This window comes from Rattus norvegicus, chromosome 9, assembly GCF_036323735.1.
Source record: "Rattus norvegicus strain BN/NHsdMcwi chromosome 9, GRCr8, whole genome shotgun sequence".
In the NCBI taxonomy this organism is placed as follows: Eukaryota; Metazoa; Chordata; class Mammalia; order Rodentia; family Muridae; genus Rattus; species Rattus norvegicus.
The window spans coordinates 9794015-9820007 of record NC_086027.1 but is presented as its reverse complement, the minus strand read 5'-3'; the positions used below and the strand labels follow the sequence as shown (position 1 = coordinate 9820007).

The following is a 25993-nucleotide window of genomic DNA, read 5'->3' as shown; positions in this document are numbered from 1 at the left end:
AAAGTAACACTATCATATTGACACCGAATGGTCAGTACTTGGAAAATTGCAAAGGTCTTCTGAAAGCAATCACTTGTCAAAACCACTAACATGAATTATATATAAATAGTTAGACAAAAAGCCTCATAATTGTTGTATGGTTTGGTAAGCAAAGTCATGATTCCAATTGGACCAAATTTCAACAGGAAAAAAATAATTTCTTAAGTTCATGAAAACAACTATATTATAAATTCATTTATTGTTTATACAGTCTAAATCATAGTATAATGTTTTAAAAGATTTATTACATGTTTCTTTATTTATTTATGGCAGGAGACAAACAATAGTTCAGCCCGAGAAAACGGGTTCCAAACTTCATCATGTGGTTCCAGAGAATCAAAGTCAAACTATAAGATTTGTTCAGAAGAACCTATATCCACAAAGCCATCTTTAGAACACCACTTTATAGCATTATATTTGACTGTTAGAATTGTAGAGAACTAGCATAATTCAGTTTAATTGAAGAATCATGTGAACTATGTTTTAATTAAATTTTTGCATCTGTTTTGTCTTTTATCCCTGATAAAATGAAATGTATTTCTTTCTGGCCTGAACAAAATGATGTAGCACTTGGGGGCAAAGATCAGGCTTAAAATGCTAGCACTAGAGGCCAGAATAGAGAAAACTTCCATAGCCACCATGAACTTCCCTGTGGTGCTGTGATAGACAGGGAGGAATGTGACCCAGACACAGCAGAACACCAGCATGCTGAAAGACAGGAACTTGGCTTCATTGAATGTGTCAGGTAGATTCCTGGACAAGAAAGCCATGAGGTAACTACCAAAGGCCATGACTCCCAGGTAGGCCAGAGTGCAATAGAAGGCAAAAGTTGATCCCTTGTTGCATAGAATGATGATGTACCCATGTTCAGAATGAGCATCCATGTCAACAAATGGAGGAGATGTTCCCAGCCATATACCAGAAAGAAGTACTTGTATCAGGGTACAAACTGGAATGATGAAATTAGGGGCCTGTGATATCAGCAACCATCTTTCCTTTCTTCCTGGAGCAGTAATCTTGAAGGCTATAACTACAGTGGTGGTTTTGGCCAACACAGTAGATAGGGCCACTGTGAACAGAATTCCAAACACGTTCTGCTGCAGGATACAAGTTGCTGTGTTTGGAAGGCCAATGAAGAGCAAGGGGCAGAGGAAACAGAGGGTGAGAGTGACAAGCAAGATGTAACTGAGAGTTCTATTATTGGCCTTGACAATTGGAGTGTCTCTGTGATTTACAAAGGTTCCAATGACAAAAATTGTGAGTGCTGAGAATCCCAGAGACACGAATGTCAGTCCCTTACCCAAGGGATCATCATAGGCTAGAAAGGTCACAGTTTTCTTGAGGCAGTGCTTCTTTTCTGCACTTGTATAATGAGTTTCTGGACATTTGAAACACTGGTCCATACCTGGTAGAAATTCAGTTGGTCATAAATGCATGGTCAAGTTTTTCCTTTACCCTAACATGTTTTACAATACCAACTCATTGGATTGTTATTATAACCACATTCTCTTAGCGTTTTAGATATAATTGAATATGTATTCTAAGGTGAATAATTCCAAAAGTTAAGATATGTACTCCTGTCATAAAACCACATGAGCAAAGCCAACCTGTGAAAGAAAGGATACTTTTCATATTGTTCCTTGTAAATATATCATTAGGGAAACCAGTCAGGAACACAAAATAAGATCTAGAGGCAAGAAGTGAAGCTGAACTCATGAAAATTTTGTGTTGCCTGACCCGCTTCTAATATCTTGCTCAACCTGTTTTATTATATAGCACAGGATCACACTCTCAGAAGTCATACCACACACAGTGAGGCAGTCCAATCACAGTAATAACTCACCAAGAGCCTTGCCTATAGGCCAGTCCATGAAGACATTTTTAAATTGTTCCATCTTCTTGTAACATAAATCTAGATTGGGTCAAACTGAGAATGAAAAAAGTAGAGGCTACAACATTCCTAGTGTGCATTTATTTTAGTTGAATATTGAGTGATTCTGATTCTCTGTTTACCATAGTGTCTGGCTTATATTATACAATATAGTTAAAACATACATTTCAACCACGAGAATATCAAATTACACAACAAAAGCTACCTCAGCACTTAAAAAAATTTTTTTTTGGTTCTTTTTTTTCGGAGCTGGGGACCGAACCCAGGGCCTTGTGCTTCCTAGGCAAGCGCTCTACTACTGAGCTAAATCCCCAACCCCCTGAGCTAAATCCCCAACCCCCTGAGCTAAATCCCCAACCCCCACAATTTCTCATAAAACATTTCTTAATTTCCAAAAGATTATGTGAATTGAATATTAAGAAATGTATTTCTGTTTGAATTTCTTAACCTATGTTAATCTCAGGTGTATGACACAGATTTATTTTTATTTATAAATAAATTTTTCATTCTTATTTGGACTTTGATTGGCCCAAATTACTTAAAACTTAAAACTTGTTCAAAATTTTTCTTATCTTTCCCCACTCCCCTTCCAATTTTGTTGGCAGAAAGATCTTACAAATACTAGAGTAGTTGCACAGATGTCAGAGAAAAACTAGCAGGACTTTATTCTTTCTTCTACTTGTAGATTCTACAATCAAATCCAGGTTAGTGTATTGGAATGTAAGCTCCTTTGCATAATGAGATAATTTCATGACTATTAATTTATTGAAGTTGTGAAATTTTTCAATAGCAAAAGACTTTTCAGGAAAATACCTACTTAATAGTTACATTTAGCTTTCCTTTGATCTTCCAGAAAAGGTTTTAAAGACTAAGTACTTGTGAATAAAACTCAAAGGTAACAACAGTATATGTTCCTGATGTTATTTAATGTCACATTTCATGCTAGGTAAAACTTTTAATAAAATATGAAAGAATTTCATTTCAAAAACCTATTTTAGTGTTATTTTTCATAAAACATATAGAAAAGCTATACATTTACTTCTTTGTACCGTCCATTTATTTTGTGTATTGGGATTATACGTTCTTAAACTACTCTCTCATAATGCTTTACATTTTCCCAGTATCCCATTTCTGCTCCTTTTTAGTTTGTTTTTGTTTCTGTGTTATTTTAGCTTCTAATGATTGCATCATATAAATAATGTCAACTCATTCGTTAGTGACAATTGACCTGTAAGACACAAAATTTACTTTGTACAGGATTTAAGATATGCTTTGACATATAGGTTTACTTTATTCTACAATATTTTATCTACAATTTATTTCATTTTGAGTGTTCAACACGTATGTAGCCATCTTTTTTAACCAGTAAAAATTATTGTTATATAGGTAAACTGGTTCTTTATTCCATTTCACCACTCCAAATATACACATATCTGTAGAGTCTAAGACTTACTTTGTAACGATGAAAATAATTTTGAGGTGTTCTGTTATATAGTCCTCCTATATCCATATCAAAGTCATACATGAACTTCTATGGTTTCAGTCAACATATAGCATCTATAACCAAGTTAACAGTAAGACAGACTCTGTGTTCAATCTCACTATGTTCCATAGAAGTAACTTATGTTTAGTTTACTTATTATGAAATAATGAAAATTAATAGACAAGAAAAACTATCATGTCCCTTACAGAAATAAGATTTTTTGATGCTAGGTATATATCTAAAATAAAACTATTTTATACAAAATGGTAAATGAACAAATAGCCCTCTCTTTCAAATCAATAATAATGATAACAAATCAATCCTTTCTAATTATCTTTTCTATTCAACATGGATTGACATAGTGTTAACTCTACATTCCTGATTCAATTACCTTTTAACATTCTTATTTTTCCTGAACTTATTTTGATGCAGTGTTCTTACTTTTCCCAAGTCTGCCTGAAAGTAATTATACTTCATTTCAGTGTTCTATGGTGTGATAAAAGTTGTATGTGCAGCCAAGCTTCACATATCATTTCAGCAACATTAGATGGGTAGCCATGTGCAAAGTCTTCTCATTTCAAAATCTGTCAGAATATCATGGTCCACAATTAAGTTTTTGTTTCTAATAGTTCTTATGGGAATATGTATATTCTATTGGCATTTGCACATTGATGAGTTAATGAGTACTATCACAAGCTACAAACTTTTAGAAAACAACCAATGATATGAGTTATAATAAAAATTTCATATTTTGTCTAATTACAGTTTCAACTTCATTAGTAGATATGGAAATATAAAAATTTTAAATCATTAATTATTCATGAAAAATGTAACAGTTTACAAAATACTATATAAAATATGAATTCTGTCTTCAAATTCATTCCATAAGTCTCTGATTGTCTGTCTTAAAGACTGTTCACAGTACCTTAAGTCTATTGTATAATCCATTGTTTCACATGCATGCATTATATTGTGCTGGAGAAAACCTGGCAATAAAGTCTTGTTAATTTAGAAACTTTTTTACACCAAACAACAAGGATCCAACTAAAAAAATCCCACTAAGGAAATGAAACAAACCTTCCTGTCCCCTGTATGAAATGAGATTGAAAGGGAGCGTATAGTCAAACTGAAAACATCCATGTTTTGGATAAGTCATAGTGGGATTGAAATATGGTTTCAATATTATAAAGACTTAATACTGAGTCAATTAAATTATATTCTGAAATGAAACATTCATCTCTGAGGTGAGGAAGTGATTTCTTGACACAAAATGTCTACAATGGATCAAAAATGTGAAGCATTCTTATATATTAAGAGAAAATACATATGAAAGATGGAAATTGTTGATTGAAGAATAGAGTGTCGATTCTGTGAAAGATCTGTATGAGAAGAACTTCAAGTTTCTGAAGAAAGACATTGAAGAAGATCTCGGAAGATGGAAACACTCCTAATGCTCATGGATTCACATGATTAATATATTAAAAAAGGTCATTTTGCCAAAAACAATCAACAGATTCAATGCAATGCCCATCAAAATTCCAACTCAATTCTTCATAGAGTGAGAAAGAGCAATGTGCAATTTCATTTGGAATAACAAAAAACCAGGATAGTGAAAATTATCCTCAACAATAAAGAACTTCTGGCGAAATCACCATCCCTGACCTCAAGCAATATTACAGAGCAATAGTAATAAAAACTGTATAGTATTGGGAAAGAGACAGGCAGGGAGGTCAATGGAATAGAATTGAAGACCCAGAAATGAACCCACACATCTATGGCCACTTGGTCTTTGATAAAGGGGCTAACGCCATCCAGTGGAAAACAGATAGCATTTTCAACAAATGGCGCTTGTTCAATTGAAGGTCAGCATGTAGAAGAATGCAAATTGATCCACTTTTATAGACATGTCCAAAAAGTTTAAGCCCAGTGGATCAAGGACCTCCACATCAAACCAGATACACTCAAACTAATAGAGGAAAATGTGATGACAAGTCTTGATCACATAGGCACTGGGGAAAATTTCCTGAACAAAACACCAATGACTTATGCTCTAAGATCAAGAATTAATAAATGGCCCCTCATAAAATCGCAAAACTTCTATAAGGAAAAGGACACTGTCATTAGGACAAGAGGGCAACCAACAGATTGGGAAAATATCTTTACTAATCCTACATCTGATAGAGGACTAATATCCAAAATATACAAAGAATTCAAGAAGTTAGACTCCAGAGGGCCAAATAACCCTATTAAAAATAGGGTACAGAGCTAAACAAAGAATTCTCAGCTAAGGAATATTGAATGGCTGAGAAGTACCTAAAAAATGCTGAACATCCTTAGTCATCAGGAAAATGCAAATCAAAAAAACTATGAGATTCCATGTCACACCAGTCAGAATTGCTAAGATAAGAAACCCAAGTCACAACAGATGCTGACAACAGATCCAAGGATATGGAGGAAGAGGAACACTCCTCCATTGTTGCTGGGATTGCCAACTGGTACAACCACTCTGGAAATCAGTTTGGAGGTTGCTCAGAAAGTTGGACATTCCACTACCTGAGGACCCAGCTATACCTCTCCTGAGCATATACCCAAAAGATGCTCCAACATACAACAAAGACACATTCTCCACTATGTTCATAGCAGCCTTATTTATAATAACCTGAAGCTGGAAAGAATCCAGATGCCATCCAACAGAGTAGTGAACACAGAAAATGTGGTACATCTACACAATGGAGTACTATTCAGTTATCAAAAACAGTGACTTCATGAAATTCATAGGCAAATGGATTGGACTAGAAAATATCATCCTGAGTGATGTAACTCAATCACAGAAAAACATACATTTTATGCAGTCTCCAATAAGTAGATATTAGACCAAAATCTCGAGTTACCCAAGATATAATCCACAGACCACACGAAGTTCAAGAAGGATGACCAAAATGTTGATGCTTAACTCCTTAAAATGGGGAACAAAAATATTCATAGAAGGGGATATGGAAGCAAAGTTTGGAGCAGAGCCTGTAGGAATGTCCATTCAGAGCCTGCCATATATACATATATATATATGTCGCCACCAAAACTAGATGCGATTGATGAAGCTAAGAAGTGCATGCTGTCAGAAACCAGATATAGGTGTCTCCTGGGAGACACAGTCAGAATGTATGAAATACAGAGGCGAATGCTAGCAGCAAACCACTGAACCGAGACCAGGATTCCCATTGAAAGAATTAGAGAAAGGACTGAAAGAGCTGAAGGGGCTTGCAACCTCTTAAGAACAACAATGCCCCCCAACCAGAGCTCCCAGGGCCTAAACCACTACCAAAAGACTGAACTGACTCATGGCTCCAACTGCATATGTAGCCAAGGATGGTCTTGTTAGGCACAAATTGGATCCCCAGTGTAGGGGATGTCGGGTGTTAGAAGGGGTTATGAATGGGGAGGGGAACACCTTTACAGAAGAAGGGAATAGGGATGGGATAGTGCATTAATGTCTGGGAAATCGGGAATAACATTTGAAATGTAAATAAAATACATATGCACTAAAAAAGTTCAAAAAATATGAAACCCACCAGTTTTTACAGTGAATATACAGTGATACACTGACTTATATGTAAAATATAGTCCCGGATGCAATATTTTAAGGAGTATATCTGGGAGAAGATTTTCCTGAGTATATATTTTAGTAAAAGAGCAAGCTTCCACCCAGGCAATGCCAGCTCTGTTCTTTTTTCATTCCTTTATCAAAACACCTTAAATATATTAGAGGGCAAAAAACAAAGAACAGACTTTAATTGTTTTTCAGGAATAAATGCGTGCTATTAAGGTATACTTAAACTGTATTATGTATTTTCTCATTTTCTCAAGTTAACTGGCTGTATGTGTCTAATTATATAAATCACAGGGAGGAATATACAACAAATATTAACTAATTTTCCATTCTGTTAAGTATGTATATATTTAGAAATTCTTAGAAAGTTTCAACTAAAGGCTTACAAAATCATAAGGCATTGTTAACATTATATAAGTTTTAAAAATATTGATATATTTGTTTATTCCATTTCAATGATTTCTAATAAAGTAGATATTTTACAGGAAAAAAAGAATGTCCATTCTGTTCTATTGTGTAATTTTTTCAATAGCTTAGCTTTTCCAGAGCATTGTGGAAAGGAAAGTCCTCTACGAAACTTGTGATTCACCTGTCTCATTGGAAATCTCATTCTCTGGGCAAGGGGTGCAGTCAAAGCAACAGGCAGGCTTGCTCTCCAGAATGACTTTCCTGAATCCCGGAGTGCAGCTCTCACTGCATACAGATTGAGGGATCTGAAAAAATATTTAATACATAATACAAAATGCTTAGCTCTTTATCAATGCTCAAGTGAAGGATGTGTTTTACCATACAGAACATTTATTAAATTATATTTTATATTTTTAAATGTAGATATTATTTATGTTACCCCAAAATTCCATGTAGAAAGACATAAAGTATATTCTTTATAAAGCTATTTCCTAAGACTATGAAACTGTAAGATGCATAAATAATTTTGAAGGTAGAACAAAGAAGAGGTAAGTTAGGTCACTTGGAAAATGTCTAATGAAGTCAGGTTGGGACTCTAGACAGATCCTCTCCCGGTAATCCCTGGCCAAATAAATGAGAAGATTTATTTTCCATTATTTCTGTGATCTCTACAGTCAGCATGGTATGAATTAAAGTGAACATGAAAACAAACGTTCAACTATTTTTGAGAAATGTTTCCTACATTCTATTAGCTAAGTTTTAATAATCTGCTCAAAATGGGTGCTATCATTTTTTGCATTAGAATGAAAATGGAAAATAAATTTGGTCAGCAACATCAGCACACTCTTATTTCCAATTTTGCACAAAACCTATGTAGTTTATTAAAATCAGAGATTTGGTCACCATTTCAATTACGTTTTCCAGTTTTCCACCTTTAACTCCTATCCTTATTTCTATTGATAAATGGTAAGGTGGAAATATAAGTTGAAGTAAGAATTTCTCAGTTTGTTTCATAAACATCTAAGGACCGCCTGCCAGAACTTTCATTTCTATGGCTCCTTGTAATAGGTTGGCCTAATGTTGCTTGTATTCTGATGCTAATTTGGGTCCCCTCAAAATGCCAAAGAGGAGAAAGTACACATACAATACACTGTGCATTCCTACCCCCAGTTAATTCTGATTGGTAAATAAAGATGCCAGGTGCCAAAGGGTAGGAAGTAGAGGTGGTTAGCTGGGATTTAGGTTTCCCAGGCTAGGGAACACAGAAGGAGTAATGAGAACAAACGAAAAGAACCAAAAATGGATCATGCAGGAGGGAGAAGGAGAGACACCATGGGATAGCTGAGCCGTAAAACATGGCCATGTGGGTTGTCCAATTGGAGGTTAGAGCGAGATTCCAACAGCATGGATGGTAGACAGTTTCCCAGCTATTGTGCTGCTTATTGCATATTAAAATAAAGGATGTGTGTGTGTTTGTGTATATGTGTGTGTGTGTGTGTGTGAGAGAGAGAGAGAGAGAGAGAGAGACAGAGAAAGAGAGAGAGAGAAAAAGAGAGAGAGAGACAGAGAGAGAGAGAGAGAGAGAGAGAGAGAGAGAGAGAGAGAGAGAGAGAGAGAGAGATATCCGGGAACGTAAATGATTAAAGGTGAGTAGAATCGCCGTGCTGGGATTTTTTTTTTTATATTGTGTTTACTACAGTCCATCTGTGTAAATTCCAGAACATGCCTGACAGGATTGACTTTAAGCCTGTAGTTTGGAAATATTTTATGTACTGAGATCTCCTTTCCTTGGTAACTCTAATTTGTGTCATGTAGGGAAAAACTAAGAAACACACTGAAAGACTATTTTATTACAATGATGTCACAAACCTGTCTTTAAATGGCAAGATAGTTGGGTAATCTGAAATATTGTAAAATACAGCCACCAAAATTAGCAGTCAGTAATACTGATTATATTGATACTTAGGATTATATTGTTAACCAAGAGTCATTAAATATAGAATCATGCATTACTTACATAAATTAGAATCTTTTAGATAAGAGCTTTACCTACCTCTGTAAATGCAATAGGCCATTCAATCATAAATTCAGATATTGATAATTGCTGCCTTTTGGGAGCTCTTGGAGAAAATGTACCCACTTTCACAAATAGTGAAAGACCTGTTGGGAAATTCCAAAGGTTGTTAATATCATACTCTGGATCTGTCTTTCTTTTCCAGTCCAGAACCACATGGTCATCAACAGAATTTTTCACTTGAATATTCTTCAGAAAAGGGTGAAGCTAAAAAATATATGAAATCCTGTGATAAAGTAGCAGTCATGGATTTATAACCAACCTATGAATATGGATGGAGTCATTTTCTAACTGTAATGTATGATGTTAATGCTATTTTGAATTATCTGTTGTGTTGATCAAAGAAAGCTTAGGAAAATCAACTATAATTTGACATACAAAATGTCAGTTTCTGGAGATATATTAATCAAAGCATTACCAAATGGTCAAGGAATATACAGTAAATAAATCTCAACTTCTTTAAAACCAAGCAACCACCTTCAATTTTCTGAATCTTTCACAATCTCCATGAGGAACATGAGGTTATTTGAGGTTGGTGGACAATTGAGAGAGGTCTAGGGAACATAACAATTCGAGGGATATACAGAAATTCTTGAGGTCTTTGGTCAGAAATGGCCAGGAAAATCAGGATTTTCATACTTCGTTAGTATCATTAGACACATCTTGATGTTTCTACAAAAATCAGAATTATTCTCTTAAATAAAAACTCCCATCAGCTCACTCATCCTGTACATAGACATGGGTGCACATTGATATCTAAACATTGAAATATATAATAACTTTTATAGATTATTGAAAAGAAAGTTAAAGTGTACAATAACAAGTTTGAGAGCTTTTAAAGCACCTTATGTCACGTTGGTAGTGTTAAAATACAATAAAAAGGATAATACCTGCCAGGGAAGTAACATAATCCTATCCTTTTTTGACTGTGGGTGAAACTGTACTTGATTGAGAATCATATCATGAAGGCTGTGGGCCACTGCATACACAGCATTGTACACATTGTAACTCTCTTCTGTCATGCCCATTTCAAAAATATTCCCTGGCAACAATTCCAAAGAGGCATTGGGTAGACAGTTATCAAATATTTTACAATTAGAATGCAAAAGTGAGCAATTGAAATATCTCTTCCACAAGATATGAAGACATATGTCCTCTGGGTACTTGATAGGGGTGGCTTGCTGTATAAAATTTGTGAAACCAAAAATCTCCTCATGATGGGGTGAAAAAGTGAGAGTTCCATGAGATAAATCTAACATTTCATATACTTCAAATTTTTGGCCACTCCATTTTGAGTTCATGACCCAAACTTTTTTCAGTATATGTTTTCTATGTCTACTTTCTATTACAGTTAATATAAAAGCAATTTCTCCATAAATTATGATCACATTTGCTGATGACTGCAGATTGAGCTCCTGATTATCATTCAGAATATTATATACTGATTCTCCCACAAATGATACTGTTTCCACAAATGCTATGCAGATTCTATTCTCATCTAGCTCCTTTTTCAAGTCTGACAGAAACTGAGCACCTCCATGGTCATCTGTGGTGAACAGTCCCACCCAAGTCCAGTTGAAATGGAGCATCAAAGAGGCAATGCCATAAAACACAGATATGTCATTGGGGGCCACCTGGTACAGAGATGGAAACTGGTTTCTGTCAGTAAGAACATGATCAAAGGGCCCAAAAGTAATCTGAAAAGAAAATAGTATTTTAAAAAATTAGAACAATTAAAATATTCCCAGTCTTAACAAATTAAAGTGACAGAGATGAAACTCTGCTCGACAGTCATTAATGCCACATCTTACTTCCTGGGTGTTTTCAGAAAATTACTGAAAATTCTTAAGGCTTCATATTACCTTGTGTATTGTTCATTCACCTTACTGTATTTCAAAATAAAAAACAGAGAAAAGCAAAAACAAAAAAAAACCTATGCTTGTGTCTTTCTCTTTGGAGTTGCTACTTTATAGTAAATAATTAAAACACCTCCTTTAATTTTGCACACAGAAAATAAAACCCGGAAAAAGAGACTAGCTGTCCATCAATCATTTCATTCTCACTCACCTGAGGAAATTTGTAAAGATCCAACACTGTTGCAATGAGTTCAGATGTTTTCCGTGAAATTCCTGTAAGTACAGCAGCTGAATCTCTCTCCTTTCTACAGTTGTAATTAGGGATGGACATGCTCAAACCTGTGAGCCAATGGAATACATTCCTCAGAATATTCCTTTCAAAATGTAGCAGATTATAAATCTCAAGTCCAAGAGAAGTGTTTGGTAAAATATATGAGTTCCAGTTGATCTCATGGATTGCAAATAGCATGGCCAAAACTAGCTGGTAGTTTCTTTCATCCATCCTGCATAGAATCATAGCAGCATTAAAATAAAAAACTCATGACAATCATATTTATAAATTTATTTCAATGACTTCTACAGTTTGAAAGTTTATCTTTTCATAGAACACAAACTTATGTCTGCCAACCGATTGTTTCAATTCCAATGTTGCACTATGACACTTGTAGTTGATAATTCAGTGGCATACATATTAATTATAGACCCCAAAGAGCTTTCTTTTTCCATCTTTCAATGTGGAAATATAACATAATTTTAACCTTGAATGAGGGGAAATCATTCACAGTATATCTACTCTTCTTGTCTTACAGTCTCCAAAATTATGAAAAAAATTCTTCATTAAGCCACCAGGTCCCTAAGAATGGTTATTATAAAAGAGCTTAATTATTGATTTCAATCTGTCTGTGGCAATACTTGACTTTTGTAAAATTATGTATTTATCATACATTGTAGATTTGTATGCTGCCTTTCAGTGTTCCTTGTTGCATGTAGTTTTTCTGCCCTGTCTAATCTCTGGGCAGATCTCACTACCAGTCCTTTCCCAAAGAATATTGAAAAAGAGAGATACATAATTGATCAATTTCAACTTGCGTTATTGGCTCAACTGCTGGGCACCTCTCCACCTGAGGTTTCACAAGGCTGCTTGGCACTTCTCCCTCAAAAGCATGGCAAAAACACTTTATTTCCTTCCCTTTCATCTGTTATCTTGCCTGCAGAGACCCTGAAGTCCCACCTATTTCTGCCCAACAATTAGCCTGTGGCATCTTTACTGATAGATCATGAATCAATTTCGAAAGAGGACCTTAGCATCAAAACCACACCAACAGTTTCTGTCTCTGTTGTTGTTTGATACCCATCTCATGTGGGGAAGATATTTAAATGCTTGTGCATGAAATGCACAAGATAACTTCTCAGACTCTTTTCTTTAATCCTCTTCAGATTATATGTCTCTGTTGTCACCTTTATACATGCCAAGGGAGCTTCTGATAATTTTCCAGTCTCATCTTCACATCTATTTTTAAGAGTACTTCAAGTGTAACTGAGCGCTGTCATCCCCATGTGATGAAGTCTCTGTAAATCTGAGCTTATATTCCTCACCTATTTTAACTACTTTGAATATTGTGGCATCCACTCATTTTTATAATAATCCAGTGAAGAATATAAATCATAATTGGGAAGATAAAAACATATATGGAGACAGTTATATTTTCAACAAGTAATTCAAAAATAAAGGCTTAATTATTCTTAAATTTTCAATTGTTCTATAGTTGAGGACTCAAAATTCTTATTTATATGAAGAAATTTTTAATTGCTTCATAAAATACCATATTAAATTTATCATGTCTTAAATGTTCTTTGTCAAAGACATTAATTTGCTGAAGTTTATATATAAAGAAAATGGACACAGCATTTCACAATCCAGTATAATCAAGCAGGATCCTCCTCTTTGGTCCAGTACTATGTTAAAAGTAGGGCTGAAAATTTTAAACCCGAACCATTCCTAAATCTGTTTTAATCTTTTTACTTATACCCACAGTTAAATGTAGCTCATAAGAGAAAACTTTGTTTCAACATATGATAACTACAGAATAACATAAGATGACAAAGCAGAATGAACAACCCTGAAAGATGGCTAAGAGAACAGAAAATTCAACCATACATATGCTGCAACTAACCTTAGGGAAGATTGTGCAAATTAGGCCAAAATGATTGTAAGAGTCAGATGAGCAAAATATATGTGAGGTTTTATATCTTATCAGTAATATAAAAGATACACATTTGATAACTCAACATTATAGCTTACAATATAACAACAAATATAGACCTGCTTTCTCAGGGGGAGACTTTTCACAGTGACTCACCCATAGATTAGGATTATAGGCAATTAATTACAGCTGAAAGCAAGAGAAATCATCATTTTTAGGGATGAACATTCAATTAATTATCCAATTCTAAGTACTCAGTCCCTAAACCATATGCAGTCAAGCAATACAAGGAATATGAAATAGACTCAACAGGTTATAGGTATATAATTTTTCATTTATATGTAACAGGGATAAGTGGGAGTGCATACAATGATATGAATGGGAATTAGAAAAGGAGAGTTTGGATCAGGAAAGCTAGGAGACAAATGATGTAATTGCATAATGATCATAATAAAGAATTATACAGATACAAATTATTCTTTGATTATAATTAAATATTAGATTATATAGGATACTAATCCAGAAGCCTAATATGTTTTAAGTAACATAATCACAATTTCCTTTATGTTAGCTACAGGAAAAGCTTAGTACATAAAATCATGGCAAGTTTTTTGTCCATATATAGATAGCATTTTCTCCCCCAAATGCAGACATATTTGTCAAATCACCATTTGTCTGAAAAGGACTTAAAGTGATGATATGCTTATATATATTTCACACGGCCTATGGTTATAGTCACATGACTAAGAGCACAATTTATTCAGTTATAGGGAATAAAAACTGTGGCTTGAGCATGCTTGGTAAAAAAAACTCTGCTATCTAGAATACATTCTATTCCATTCATTATTAGTACTAATCAATATTATTTAGTAAATAAAAATAAGAATTAACATAAAAATAACTATAACTACATAAATAGATCTTAAATTTCCATAAGTATAATAATTAAGTCATTAGTATTATTAATTACTTGATGAAACTATTCAAATGTGGCTTTAAAAACTTTAATACATCCATAGTGTCAAATACAACTTATGAATTCTATGCAAATAAAATGAATATGTTATGATAATTTCAAAAGCTTTAAAAGCATTTAATTTTTCATGATGATAAAATCTAAGTTTTCTGACCAAAAAAGTATGTGTTATACATGATGGAATGAATATATATATATATATATATATATATGTGTGTGTGTGTGTGTGTGTGTGTGTGTGTGTGTATTTTCATAAACAGAAATTTGGAAATTGTGATAAAAGAACTACAATAATATGTCAATTACATTTGTCACAGAAATATAAATCCAACAAGTGAGTTATTAAAAGAACCAAGTAGGATTACGCTTGGTGGGATGTTCCCATATAGGGGTACAGTATGTTAAGGTATATACTGTATATCAGAGAATTGATTATTAAACTACCAGAGTGCTAAATGCTAGCTTACTCTGCAGATTGTATATTCCTATTTGTATGGCCCACCATGGTCTCATATTTGGTGAAAAGTCTTCCTTCCTGCCTTATCTTTTGGATGTAATAAAATATTTGGCAGCCAATATCTGGGCAGAAATTGAATAGCAGAATTTCTGAGAGAGATAGGAATGCTGTAAAGACAACAAAGATAGGAGATTTGCCAGCAGGACACTGAGGTGAAAGGATGGATGTGAAGAGAAGCATAGATGCTAAATTTTGCCTTGGTAAGCTAGAAATCTCACTGACAATCCACCCAGTTAAAATTCCTAAGTTTTAAAATATTAAAAAGTCTCTGCATTATTTGTACTTCTGGTGGGTCCAAGAGTCCCACTGATTCTCAACAATCTTAAAATTAAGAATGGAGAGGCAGGCAAATCTGTGGATTTCTATGGATGTGGGTTACATCATGGGTCCCAGAGAGCCCTGCATATACAATGACTATACCTCAAAGAAAATTCAAAAGTAGTAGGAGAAAAGAAAACACTGTGAAGACACAATATTCTTCAATATAACTAACTTAGAAGCACACAATAAATTACTCTAAAATGCAGCATAAAGGGGAAAAAAGAGACAATATCAGGACCTTGTTATTAAAGAAGGCACTCAGATTTATGGATCAGGATGAAGGATGAACACTTATCCACATACAATAGAACCACCAGATTTTTTATGGAGACACGAGAAACATACATGGTAGAAAGCATTTTTCAGCAAGATGCTGGGGAGTATAGAAGTCATTAATATAAGACTGATATTTTTATGTTTTATCACCCTATGGAAAATCATCCTAAATTATATCCAATACATAAAAGGAGAACATAAAGCTATGCAACTCATCTAGGTACTTTGTGGGGGCACAGTTTGCTACTATATTTACAAACCACAGATGATGTGATATCATATACGTAGTTATGCAGACAACTAAAACCTTCTGCAGAGTCACCGAAAGAAGCCACACAAAGAAATTATGCTAGGTAAGTCAGACCATTGAACACTACTGAACTAATAAGTAATCAATATGCAAATTACAGTTAACAGGACCCACGTATCAGAATCCCCATATACTATAAATAAAAGCATCAGAATAGTCATATAAAATGAAAAAGGCAGAGTTTCCTTTGTTCTGTAATGAGAAATGCCATGACAAGAGTTACATAGACAGGAAATGGCTTATTTCATCTTACAGTCTTTATTTAATAATTGAGGGTAGTCTAATCAAGAACTCAAGGCAGCAACATGGAGGAAAGAAGTGAAGTAGAGAGCACAAGAGAAATGCTAATTTCTACCTTGTATTCCATGGCTTGATCAGCTTGCATTCTTAAAATAGCTTCAGACCATCTTTCTAGACTTGGCAACACTCACAGTAAACAACATCTCATTTGTCTTTTCTTTCCATGATTTATTGCAGTTTTGTGTGAAGTTGGCAGAACCAAAAAGCACAGTCCTGTACAAAAGGATACCTCTACTGTTCAAAAGGGTTTTGACAACAGTTGCCCAATTTCACTATTTGTCATGAAAGACATTATATAACAACATTGAGCATCCATAAATTTGGAGTTAGGATGTTATTGTTCAATGGATTAAGTCACACATACTGGTGGTAATGTAGAGGAAGATGAATTTCATGTGGTACTGCTAGTGCTGCAGATTATTTCAACCGCTACCAAGAACTAAGTGTGTTCACAAGGAGACGTATAAGAGAATCAGCATGCTCTCTTCTCTGTTAATATCAAAGTGAATGATGTGGACATTATAAACTCTCTCTCTTGATCAACAGAATCCATGTAACTGTGCTTTAAATACAACTTTATGAATAGACTAATTATTTCTAGATGTAGAGAAGACAATGAAGACAGGTTGAAAAAACTTAGGATAGAGAGATGTGACTCAATCACAATTTGAAAAAAATGCAGTATCTAATGAAGATCATGTCAAGGTACTTTGTAGGTCATAACATTTATTTATTTAGGATAACAGATGCAGACATTGATTGGAAATCTCCAAATACAAAGCAATAATAATATGAAGGTGGAAAATCAATCAACCAGACTTTGCAATTATATTTAAATTACTACCTAGAAAAAGCCATATGTTATACATATATAAAACTGCTGTAAAGATATGTAAAAATTTTAAAATATGATAAATTTTAAATGTCATAATTTCATCATTGCACAGTCTATATTCTTGTGGATTACCATATAGCATCACACAAATAAGTAAGAATGTCAAAATTCTTATTTTATTTAAATTTGCATGTTAAAACTAAAACTCAGTGAATATTGGTCAGGAAGAATATGAAAAAATATGATTTTTTCAGAAAAGTAATATCTGAATATTTATTTGATTTTAGGTTAAAGCAATATAGATCAATATAAGTATCAGAATAGCGAGATCAGTTAATAGGAACAGAGAGCAAACTGAAAAAATCCTGTGTTTCTAAATGTTTCCTTCATGAAAACATTTTTACTGACAATCTGAGAAGGTAGGTAATTGGCATGTAGCAAACCATTGTGCTCCTATGAATTAATTTACATTAATCCTAAAATAAATATTTCTATTGTATATTTCATGTTTATCAACTTTTAATTTGTCATTTTCAAGTAATGAAAATAGAAAAACAAAATAACCCCACTTTCCCTTCCTTTCTTTGTCACAATATGTTAGCCAACACCTCTTGCTTTCTATCCCTCCAAGGTCAGACAAGCAGCCAGAACTCCAGGGAAGATAGTTTTTCCATTTTGCCCATACCTGCCCAGTATACTCTAATCACCATAACCTGATCAGAGTCCTGACCAGCATAGTTTAAACCAGGTGATTCACTCCCTGCCCTGCCTGCATCCACAAGAGGTCATTGAGGCCATCAGAAGTGGAATAACTAGAACAGGCACACACTACTTAAGGATAGGTGACTCCAGTGAGAAAAACAGAGAAGAATCAGAACCCAAGGAAGAAAAGTAAGACATACAAAGTCAAATAAAGAGAAAACCAGGGCTGGAGGGATGCCTCAGAGGTTAAGAGCACTGGCTGCTCTTCCAGAGGTCCTGAGTTCAGTTCCCAGAAACCACATGGTGGCTCACAACCATCTGTAGTGGGAACCGATGCCCTTTTCTGGCATGCAAGCATACATGCAGGGAGAATGTTGTATACATAACAAATAAATAAATAAGTCTTAGAGAGAGAGAGAGAGAGAGAGAGAGAGAGAGAGAGAGAGAGAGAGAGAAGTCAGCACATAGACCTGTAATCACTCCCAATGTAGATGCCTAAATGTATAAAAAAACAATGAACTCTAGTTTAGGTAACAAGATCCCACTAGGGCTCATCCATCCCACCATAGCAAACCTTGAATATGCTAACACCACTGATCACAAGAAAATAAACTTACAGCAACTTTATGAAGATGACAGAAATCTGCAAATGAATGAGTTCCCATACAGAGAAAATCAATGAAAAGTCAATCAAAAATGGAGGAAATCAATAAATCAAATAAAGAATGGCAATAAAACTAAAGGTGGGGAGGGTAAAGGAATTGAATAAATCTGTTCAACATAGAAAATAAAAATAGAAGCAGCAAATAAAACACAAAGAAGGAATTCTGGAAATGGACAATCAAGTATACCCAACAGAATACAGGAGACTGAAGAGAAAATCTCAGGTATAGAAGACACCATATAAGAAATAAATGTGCCTTTCAAAAATGTTAAACCTAAAAATTCCTAATAAAAAAATCCAATACTTTTTCCAATGAAAAGACCAAACCTAAAAAGGATAGGAATAGAAGAAAGAGTAGATTCCAAGCTCAAATATCTAAGATAATTTTTAAAAATGTGTAAGAAAAAATTCTTAACTCACAGGAAAAATAATGCATATAGTCATAAAAAGAACAAACAGAACACCTAATAGACATAATAATCAAAACACTAGATGAACAAAATGGAGAAAAATATTAAAACTGCAAGGTGTAAATGCTATGACATACAAAGGTAGACCTAGTAGAATTATACATGTAGTGTTAACAGAGACTCTAAAAGACTGAAGGGCCTGGGTAGATGTTGTGAAATTTCAAATAGATCACTTATGTCCAACAAAACTATTACATCCAATGAAAATTTCAATTACTGTACATGAAGAAATTGAATTATTCCATGTTAAGGCAAAGATAAACACTATCCACAAATATAGGCTTATAGAAAGGTCTAAAGAAAAATTTCAATCACAAGACTCAACCATAAAACTCAGGCAATAAGTTATCTCACACCATCATAACCAAAGAAGAAAACACACACATTTCACCACCACCACCACCCCAACCACAACCACCACCACCTACACCAAGATAACAGGAATTAACAATCATTGGTCATGTGAAGGCTAGATGTCCCAGTGGAGGGAAATGTCAGGGCAGTGAGGTGGGAATAGGTTGATAAGTGGAGGAGCACCCTCAAAACAGCAGGAGGATGGGGGATGAAATAGAGGGTTTATGGAGGGAAAACTTGGCAAGGCAATAACATTTTAAATGTAAATAAATAAAATGTCCAATAAAAAATAAGTAAAATAAATGAATAAAGGAGGAAATCAAAAACTTCCTAGAATTCAATAACAATGAATGTAGAATATGCTCAAACTTATGGGACAAAATGAAGCTGTGTTAAGAGGAAATTTTATAGTACTAAGTGATTTGATAAAGAAATTTGTTGTATCTCAAAAAGCAACTTAATAGAATATCTGAATAGCCTTTAACAAAGAAAGAAAGAAAGAAAGAAAGAAAGAAAGAAAGAAACACATTCAAGCAGAGTGCTTGGCAGGAAATAATTAAACTCAGTACTGAAATCAATAAAATAGAAACAAAGAAAATAATACAAAGAATCAATTAAACAATAGTTGATTCTTTAAGAAAATCAACAAGTCATAAAATGTTTACCCATGCTCACTAAAAATCTCAAAGAAAATACCCAAATTTAAAAAATAATATTAGAAACAAGAATCATTAGAATCATTTAAAGACCTATATTCCACACAGTTGAAAAATTTAAAATACTACTTACCAAAGTTATATCAAATGAAATAAGCAACATAAATATAACTATGGCCATCTACGGAATAGACAAAGTCATTAAAATCACCCAATTTGCTAATATCAATCCTTTTCTATACTATTTATCAAAATACAAACAGAAGAAACATTTGCCAAATTCATTTTAAGATATCACTGTTAACTCAAATATCCAAACTATCCAAACTCAAAAAACAAAGAGAATTCTAAACTAATTTCTCTCCTAAACATAGATTCAAAAATACTCAATAAAATACTTGAAAAATGAATCCAAGAAACATTGAAACTATCATCCACTGTGATCAACTAGGTTTTAACTCTGAGGTACGGCAATGGTTCAATGTACAATAATCTCTGAAGGTAATCCACCACATTAACAAACTGAAAGACAAAGAAAGAACAGGATCATCATATTAGATGCTTGAAAAGTATTTGACAAAATCCATCACCCTTCATAGTAAAAGTTTTGGGGAGATCAGAGATACAAGAGACATACTTACATACAAAATAGGCAATTTATAGTAAACCTATATCCAAGAAAGCAGTTCCCGTAAAATCACAAACAAAAAATGGCTGTCCACTATCTTCATATAGTACTTGAAGTTGTAGATAGAGCAATAAGATAACGACAGGAGTTTAAGGCAATTCAAATTGAAAAGGAAAAAATAAAGTATCATTATTTAGAGATGGTATGATAATATACATGAGTGAGCCCAAAATTCAAGCAGAGAACTCCTACAGCAAGTATTGGAATACAAAATAATCTAAAAGAAATTAGTAACCCTTTGATATAGGAACGATAAAATGGCAGAGAAATAGGAAAACAACACTGTTCACAGCCAAAAATCATGTAAAATATTGAGGTAACGGTAGTCAATCAGGTGCAAAACCTGAATAATAAAATCTTCAAATCTTTGGAAAAAGAAATTGAAGTTATCAAAAGACAGACAGATCTCATAAGCTGATGGATCAGTATGATGAAGAGAGTAAAAGCACAGTCTAACAAAAAGCAATCTCAAGAGGTTATGGAGTTCACAGAAAAATTACATCAGAAATTCTTAGAATGATACTGAACTTCCTAGGTTGAAACAAAAACTTCAGGGTAGATAAAACAATCCCACACATACACACAAAGTACAATCCCAAGGTATCACCATTCTTGATTTCAAATTTTACTACAAAGTAGTAGTAGTAATAAAAACCTAATCACATTAGCATTAAAAACAGACAGGTGAGAAGGGGAGGGGGAGGGGTTAGGGAGATGTTGGTCCAGAAACCGGGAAAGGGAATAACAATTGAAATGTAAATAAGGAATACCCAATTTAATAAAGATGGGAAAAAAACAGACAGGTGATTAATGGAAATGCATCAAAATCACTGATGTGAATTTACACACACACTTCTGATTTCTGATAAAGAAACCAAAAGTATTCAATTGGAAAAAGAAAAGATTTTCAATAAATGGTGCTTGTCTAACTGGTTGTCAGTATTTATAAAGTGCAAATAGATGCATATATTGCACAGAACTTGTCTAAGTGAATCGAAGATATTAACATGAAACTAAAAACACTGAATCTAATAGAAGGAAAAGTGGAGAATAGTGCCACGGGAGACAAATTGCTTTACAGAATTCCAGTTATTCAGTAACGAAAATTAACAGTTAATAAAATGAAACCTCATGTAAATGAAATGCTTCTGTAAGGCAAAAGATACCATCAATAGGACAAAAGAAGAGTCCTCAGACTGGATAGAATTACATCAGCTCTATATCTGGCAGAGGGCTGATATCTAAAACTGTAAAAAAAAAAAAAAAACCCTCAAGAAACTAGACACCAACAAACCAAATATTTCAATTAAAATTGGGTACATAACCAATCAAAAATTTTCAACAGAGAAATCTGAAATAGCAGAAAAACACTTAAATAAGTGTTCAAAATCCTTATCCATCAGGTAATTACAAATCTAAATGACTCTGATATTACATTTTACACATATCAGCATGGTTAAGATAAAAACAAAAGTAGCAATTATTGAGGATATGGAGTGAGGGGAAACCTCATCCATTGGTGCCAAACTTGCACAGCCACTTTGTTAGCTCAGATGGTACTGAGAATTCATCCACCTCAAGACCCAGCCATCCTATTTCTGGGCATTAATTAAAAAGATTCTTCATCCTACTACAAAAATAGTATGTTCAACTATATTCTTAGTAGCTTAATGCATAGTAGCTAGAATTCAGAAACAATTTAAACATTCTTCTTCCAAAAATGGATACATAATGTGTTACATTTACAAAATATAGTATTACTCAGCTGTTAAAAGTGACATTATGGGATTTGAAATTGAAACAATTCATCCCAAGTGAGGTTGCACGGGCCCAAAAAGATAAATATGGCATGAACTGATAAGTGGATATTAGGTATAAAGTAAAAATAATCATAGTGCAATCTACAGACTGAGAGGCTAAGTAATGAGGAGGGCTAAACGGAGGGTGAAAGGATCTTCAAAATGTAACAAATACCAATGTCACTGTTATATAATGAACTCATTTTTTGTTTATTAGCATGAACTATGACTTTCATAGACATATTTGATTCTTATATTAATAATAAATGCTATTTGTGAATTTAAATGATTTTACACTAAAGATGCTATTTATAAGGATATTTCTTGGTCATTTGCTACTTACCCAGTTTACTTGTTATAATACAATCAGTTATATTTTTTGTTAAAAAAATCAGTTTTAAAAATGCCACTATAGAAAATGGATCAGTTATTCAGACTTCATTTTATGTGTGACACATTTTAACTTCAAGTTTCCAAGTGTGCCTTACTGCTGTTTCTGCTTCCAATATAATATTAGTACTGAAAGTACATGTCTTCCAATATTGCAAAATGAGTTAATAAAAAAAGAAGTAAGAAAATAAAATTCTACTACAAACAGGTAAATTTAAACATCAGCATTGTGGCAGACAGTGCCAATAATGCCAAAGCAAATAATCTTTTGTGTTCATTGTAATCATGATGTTGTAGTTGTCAGAACAAAACCAGAATATGAGAAAAATGGATTGAAGAGTGTCAGAATAACCCTATTTCAAAATGACTATATGCTCCTGCCTTTTATTATAAAAGATTTAACCAGAAACATGAATGAAGATTAGCTAATGTTGATGTATGTCTATTCATATACCCTGTCTTGTACAGTACTGGGAAGTTTTAAAATATATTAGATAAATGTGTTTATCATGCATGGAAAAAATAAAACCTATCAGAGAATTCTATTTCCTTATTCCATAACCTGTTAAATCATCTGACAAGTCATTCTTCAGCTTTTCATATTTGATAAGCTGGGCATTAAATCTGTTTAACTACAAATGTGTTATTAGCAGGTAGAATACTACTGCTGTTCTTCCTGGAGAGACAGAGGGCATAATGCACAGTAATGATTTAGCTGTTGAAACTGGACAGCAGAAGAAAGGACAAATCAAGTACAGCCTTATACCTTGCATAATTAAAAAAGTATATCCCTAGGCTATTTAGAGGTCCATGTAAAACATTTCAAATAATTGTGAAATTTTGTATTTCTCTGATCATGTTTTCTATTGAAATTTATGACAAAACATTAAAAGAAGTCCTATCTAATTTCATTTCATTACTGAATTACTTCCCTTCTTGGCTGTATTGTCCCAATGATTTATTACCATACCAAGGTGTTTGCAAAGTGTTGCAATGTCATAATCACAAGAATCCACCTCACTCTTTCAGCAATATTCTGTCAACTGACCACTAGCTGGACATTCATTGTGTAATTTTATTTTCCATTGTTGACTTCAGACTTAAGTGCATGCTGTGTTTGTCAATTTCAGATCTTTAAATCTTGTATAGTTTATAGTGATGGATATATTGGCATAATACAAAATATACTTTATTGCCTTTAAAAAGAATTACACCTGGTTATTTCTCTCTAAATTCTCCAAGGGAACTGAAACAAAGTATCAGTATAGGTCTGCAATCCCCACAGATTTACCACTGTTTGAGGAAGAGACCTCAGTGAACATAAGTTCATAAAATATGTCTGTATGAGTACATTCATAAAACTAAGCAAATGTATAATTTAACTTATGGAATAAGTATGTTAAAATGGCTTTAAAAACCCTCTGCTATCAAAAGATGTGAAAATGTTTGCTTTCAATACTCTGTAAAATGTCAAGGGTACAAAATGGGTGAATATTGATGAATTTCTAACTCTGAACTGAGTGGACCCAGATCAGAGGCATCTGGCACAAGAAACACTATCACTGTAGAAACGAAGGAGGGAATCCAAAGTCACAGATTTCAAAGGAATCGTAACTGAAGTTCCAAAAATCCTTATAGTATTGTGTCAAGCCACTGCCAACAATACTTCTAGTACAGAGATGCCAATTTATATGATTAGAGTCTGAGGACTTGTAGGCAGCACAGGGAAAGGTGAACGAACTGCAACCATCAAATATGACACATATCTGAAACCGAGTCCACACTTAGCCAAGGACAGATGAATATTTTAAAAGAATGAGTCAATGCAAAATACTTACGAAAACATATTGCCTGTGTCAAAAGATGTTTTCCACTCTGTTTCACTTTGAGGGTAAAAATAAAAAATAGGAAAAAATGCACTAATGACCATGGACCCATCATGGTATAATAGGGTTTTTGTTTTGGGTATGCAAGAAGGAATTTCAATGGTGCTGAGGAGAGTTGGCATCTGTAGAAAGCAGCAGCAGATATAAAGCCAAGAGGACTGCATATTAACAGATGTTTCTGCCAAGATGTAAGTTTTGGCATGGTAAGACTCACTCTCTATATAAAATGCTTATAATGCATATGTATATGCTCATTTGTTGTTGAATGAACAGCTGAGTATGTCACTCTAATCAACTGGAGATATTTCCAAAGATTCTTTCCTTTACCTCTTGAGAGTTGTGTCACTTTATCCTTAAGGCTCTGCATCTGAGGCACAAAACTCAGTGAAAAACAGATTACTTCATAAGATGACACATTTTCTTCTCCAGCCAGAACCACAATTCTTTCCTCTTAAGACTCCAAGATCCCAGGGTAGGAATCTCCTGAGTTTGGGCTAAAAAGTTTACCAAGAGTGTGTTCATGTGCGAGCCCACTATCACATCAAAGGAAATCATTGTTGGAAAAACATGAGGAAAGACACTAGCCGCATTTATAAACTAAATTAAAGGGGCACCATGCTTTATAAAACTAGTACTATTGTTATTATATTTACCTTTTCCCTTTAATTCTGAGGATATAGGGAGCATTTTTTCTATGATGCATGCATATGCCCATGTAATATTTTGACAGTCCTCTGCTCAAGACCCTTTATGTTTTATTCTGGTGATTTTATTACTTCATATCCATATCTTTATATCAACATAGAAATCATGTTACAAATTTCGTCCTAATTTTGATGTTCTTCACCATTGCTCTTTTTATTTATCTAGCATATTGAATCAATATAGCATCAATACCATCCTTACAGTTTAGCACCACTCTTTGTTTTATTCTTCATTTTTTGTTTTTGTGTGTGTGTGTGTGTGTGTGTGTGTGTGTGTGTGTGTGTGTGTGTGTGTGTCATATCAAAGAAATTCCCCATTTCTCCAAAGAACAAAAATAGTTGCTGAGGATTTCTTCATACTATTTCTAGCACCTTCGACAATTTTAGGACAGTGACAATACTTACCAATCAGATTTATATTAGTAAATTGTCACTCCACAAACATGCACACAATAAACTAAGAGCCAATAGATATTGAAATAAACTGATCACCTAGATAAGACAAATTGTCCTGTAAAAATCTATCCCTTATGGAATATTCATAACCACCTGAGGCACTTTCAGGTCACAAGATTTAGTTCGT

At 33.8% G+C, this 25993-nt stretch overlaps 1 protein-coding gene across 1 annotated transcript; it reads right to left on the bottom strand.

Annotated features, from left to right (window-relative positions):
• Positions 1–515: 515 nt before the first annotated feature.
• On the bottom strand, positions 516–24870 carry Vom2r76 (vomeronasal 2 receptor, 76). Its single transcript, NM_001099505.1, has 6 exons — positions 24659–24870; positions 11570–11861; positions 10393–11199; positions 9482–9709; positions 7610–7733; positions 516–1444 (listed from the first exon to the last, which is right to left on the bottom strand). The coding sequence occupies exons 1-6, from the start codon at positions 24868–24870 to the stop codon at positions 516–518; spliced, it is 2592 nt and encodes an 863-aa protein (NP_001092975.1).
• Between the last annotated feature and the right edge of the window lie 1123 nt (positions 24871–25993).

Excerpts from the sequence above, each read along its gene's own strand:
- Vom2r76 (NM_001099505.1), bottom strand. The coding sequence starts at position 24,870 with ATGCAGTCCTCTTGGCTTTATATCTGCTGCTGCTTTCTACAGATGCCA. Across the intron at positions 11,200-11,569 it reads ATCTTTACAAATTTCCTCAG|ATTACTTTTGGGCCCTTTGA; the intron begins GTGAGTGAGAAT and ends TTTTCTTTTCAG. Across the intron at positions 7,734-9,481 it reads GGCCTATTGCATTTACAGAG|ATCCCTCAATCTGTATGCAG; the intron begins GTAGGTAAAGCT and ends ATATTTTTTCAG.